Source organism: Otolemur garnettii, unplaced genomic scaffold (assembly GCF_000181295.1).
Source record: "Otolemur garnettii isolate 467f Iridium unplaced genomic scaffold, OtoGar3 scaffold00159, whole genome shotgun sequence".
Classification (NCBI taxonomy): domain Eukaryota; kingdom Metazoa; phylum Chordata; class Mammalia; order Primates; family Galagidae; genus Otolemur; species Otolemur garnettii.
In genome coordinates, this window is record NW_003852554.1 from 4,157,635 (window position 1) to 4,161,122 (window position 3,488).

A 3,488-nucleotide genomic window follows, 5' to 3' on the forward strand; every position below is an offset into this window, starting at 1 on the left:
GATATCTTCCATTTTGTGTGTTCTCTGCAATTTTTTTCATCAGTGTTGTATAGTATTTATTGAAGAGATCTTTCACTTCTTTGATTAAATTCATTTCTTCATTTTTTTTAATAACTATTACAACTGAAATTCCTCTTGATCTCTTTTTCAGTTTGTTTGCTGTTGGTGTATAGAAACGCTCTTGATTTTTGTATATTGATTTTGTATTCTGTTACTGGACTGAATTTGTTTATCAGTTGTAACAGGTTTTTTGGTGAGTCTCTAGGGTTTCCTAAATATAAGAAAATGTTGTTTATAAGCAAGGCTAATTTGACCTCTTTCTCTACAATTTGGCTGCCCTATGTTTCTTTCTCTTGCCTAATTGCTAGGATTTCTAGAACTGTGTTCCATAAAAATGGTCAAAGTGGGCATCCTTGTCTTGTTCTAGATTTTACAGTACCATTAGCTTTTCCTCAGTCAATACAATGTTAGCTATAGGTTTGTTGTATATGGCCTTTATTATTGTGAACTATCTTCCTTCATTATACATTTTAATGAGGGATTTTTTATCACAAAGTGATTTTGAATTTTATCAAATGCTTTTTCTACATCTGTTGAAATGATTTTATTGTTACTTTCTTGCTTCTGTTCATGTCAAGTATACTGTTTATTGATTTGTGTATGTTTAACCATCCTCTATCACTGGAATCAATACTATTTGTTCATGGTAAAAAATCTTTTAAATGTGTTGTTGAATTTAATTTGTTAGTATTTTATTGAGGATTTTTGCATATGTTCATTAGGGACGTTGGCCTATAGTTTTCTATTGTTGTGTGTTTGTCTGGTTTTGGTCTCTGGGTAATGCTGGCTTCATAGAATGAATATTTGTTCTTCTTCTTTGACTTTTTGGAATAGTTTGAGTAGGAATGGTACTAGTTCTTTAAATGTTTGACAGAATTCAGTGGTGAAGCCTTCAGATCCTGAGGTTTTCTTTGATAAGAGACTTTTTATTATTGTTTTGATCTTATTACTTTTATTGGTCTAAGTTTTCTATTTCTTTATCATTCAATCTTGGCAGGTTGTATGTGTTGAGGAACAAATTTCATATTCTTTACAGGTTAGAGGAGTCTAATCTGTAATAAATATTTAGTTATTTGGTGTAGGTCAGTCATTTTATTTTAAAAATTAAACCCAGTCTTCGAAGGAGTTAACATTTTATTTGTGATAAATGATATATTAAGTCTATAACTTGATGTTCATGATAGTAAAATTGTAACTTTGGTATTACCAGTAAAGTACTATCAACACTTCACAAAGAGTCACCTTTCCCTCTCAGTTCTCATCACAGCCAGCCCTAGTTCTGGTCTGTTTCATTAGTTTCCCATCTGCGTGCTCTCACTCACGTGTTTTCTCTCTCTCTCCCACTTTTTTCTTCAAAACCCTCAAAAGTCCAGTGGATCCCTTTCACTTCAAATTCAGCCTCTTCTCTTGTTTCCATTTTTCCCTGAATGGTTCATATTCAGCCTAATTTTCTGTTCCTCACTGAGAACAGTAGCAGCATGATATAGCAGAAAGGGCCTTGGAGTCACAGACAGTCAGTCTCCTTGCTGTTCTGCTACTTACTAGGTGAGGAATCTTAGGCAAATCACTTAACTTCACTAGTCCTACTTTCCACATGTAACAGCTTCTAGAGTACATGAGATTTAGTGATAAATACATAAAGTATCTAGTTCATTGTCTCATATTCAATAACTTTTTATGCTTACAGTCTGAGGTAATAATCCTGAAAAAATGTAATTATGGAAGGTGAAACTCTGGACAGTTTAATAAATTGCCCCAAGTCCCATGGTTTATAAAGGACTGACTTGAATTCAGGTCCAGATGTGCCTGACTTTTAGAGGCTATGTATTTTCATACCACATGGCCATACCAGATCATCCATGTTCTGTTTTTACCATGTTGCACCTGTCTCTATTCTCTGAATTCCTTTTTCACTCTAACATAAAATTTTCATATTAATTTTTTATAATAGTTTCACATAAATAGTTCTGCTTCCGCTTTTTGAGGAAAGGGGGAACACACTCTTTGAAAGCACAGCCCTTTTTATATTCAGCCCCTACAGAGTATCAGATACCCATATAGTACTCAATAAATATTTGATGTATATAGTACTACTTATAAATTAGTCTCACCATTGTTCTAAATCTTTTACATCCTTTTTTATAGCTCATTTCAGCGGCCACGCGGCGCTCCTCACTTGGATGATGGCGAATACTGGTCCAACAGGGCAGCCTCGTATAGGGGAAAATCCCACCGTCCCGCCTTTGAGAATAGCATGGACAAGATGTACAGGAACTTATACAAAAAGGCCTGTAGTTCTGTTTCTCATACACAAGAAAGCTTCTGAGATCATCCACCATAAACTGGATGAATACCCGTGTCAACTTCTCAATGAAAACGTTTGATGTGATGCATATCTGTATTCCTTTTTTTTAAAACAGGTGATTTTTATTTGAGTATAGTAGTTAGTCTTGAATAAGTTTATTACCTTCAAATGGTAAATTACCATAGGTGAGTATTTTTTTCTTTTTTTACAGAAGAGTGTGCTATTTTCCAATGTCAGCACTCTGTGACACAATCACAACTTCCAATCTATGACAAGGCTATTCTGTAACATACCTCTCTTATCACCATCTACAAACCAAGAATAAGTTCTCTCTAGAAATGTTCTGCCTTAATCACCTTATAATTTGTTTTCATCTGCTTGTCTGGTTATCTTGTCTATGTAATATTAAATTAATGTTAACTACCTTTTCTTGGTAATGAGCAAACATATATACTATCAGAAATGAGTTTTCCAATGAGTTAAATTCTGTTTTAATTAGCAATTTCTGCTTTGTTCTCAACTCAGAAAACACTACATTTTTTAGCTCACAAGAAATAATTTTCTTTTTAAAGCTTATGTAATCATTCACTCTTCTCTGGAAGAGCTACCTAAGTTACCTAAAATGTATAATATTTACTATAAATAGCAGTAACCAGGTATAAATAGCAGTAACCAGGTATAATTCCAAGTGTAAATAATTTTTAAAGATAGAATTCTTTGTATGATTTTCTCCTAAGGCCATACCTTTGGCACAACCAGCATCAGAAAATAGCCTTTGTAAGCTTATAGAAACTCAAAAATGGTAATGGAATTATATTGTAATTTGATCTCTTTAGAATTTTCATATGTATCATATATGGTCCAAGAAAATCATTTTCTCACTATCCTGTTATCTGAGTTATCCTGTGGCTACAAGAATACTTGGAGCCACAGGAAGTATTATAGCTGAACATTTTGTAGTAGACTGTCAAAATTCTGCTAGTTGATTGACAAAATGTTTTCTTCCTCTGTTATTCCAGCACATACCTATGAACCCTTATTTGAAGATATAAATAAATCGATTACCTCATATTTACCAGAGAGTAGGAGGAGGGAAAGCAGAGAGTAAGAAATAAGTGAACTT

At 33.4% G+C, this 3,488-nt stretch overlaps 1 protein-coding gene across 1 annotated transcript in view; it reads left to right on the top strand.

Annotated features, from left to right (window-relative positions):
• Positions 1–2,450, top strand: part of SPATA6 (spermatogenesis associated 6) — a 129,931-nt gene extending 127,481 nt beyond the window's left edge. Inside the window, exon 13 of the mRNA XM_003799937.2 lies at positions 2,206–2,450. Within this exon, the coding sequence (XP_003799985.1) occupies positions 2,206–2,386 (181 nt within the window). The 3' untranslated portion in view covers positions 2,387–2,450. The remainder of the gene's footprint in view (positions 1–2,205) is intronic.
• Positions 2,451–3,488: the final 1,038 nt, after the last annotated feature.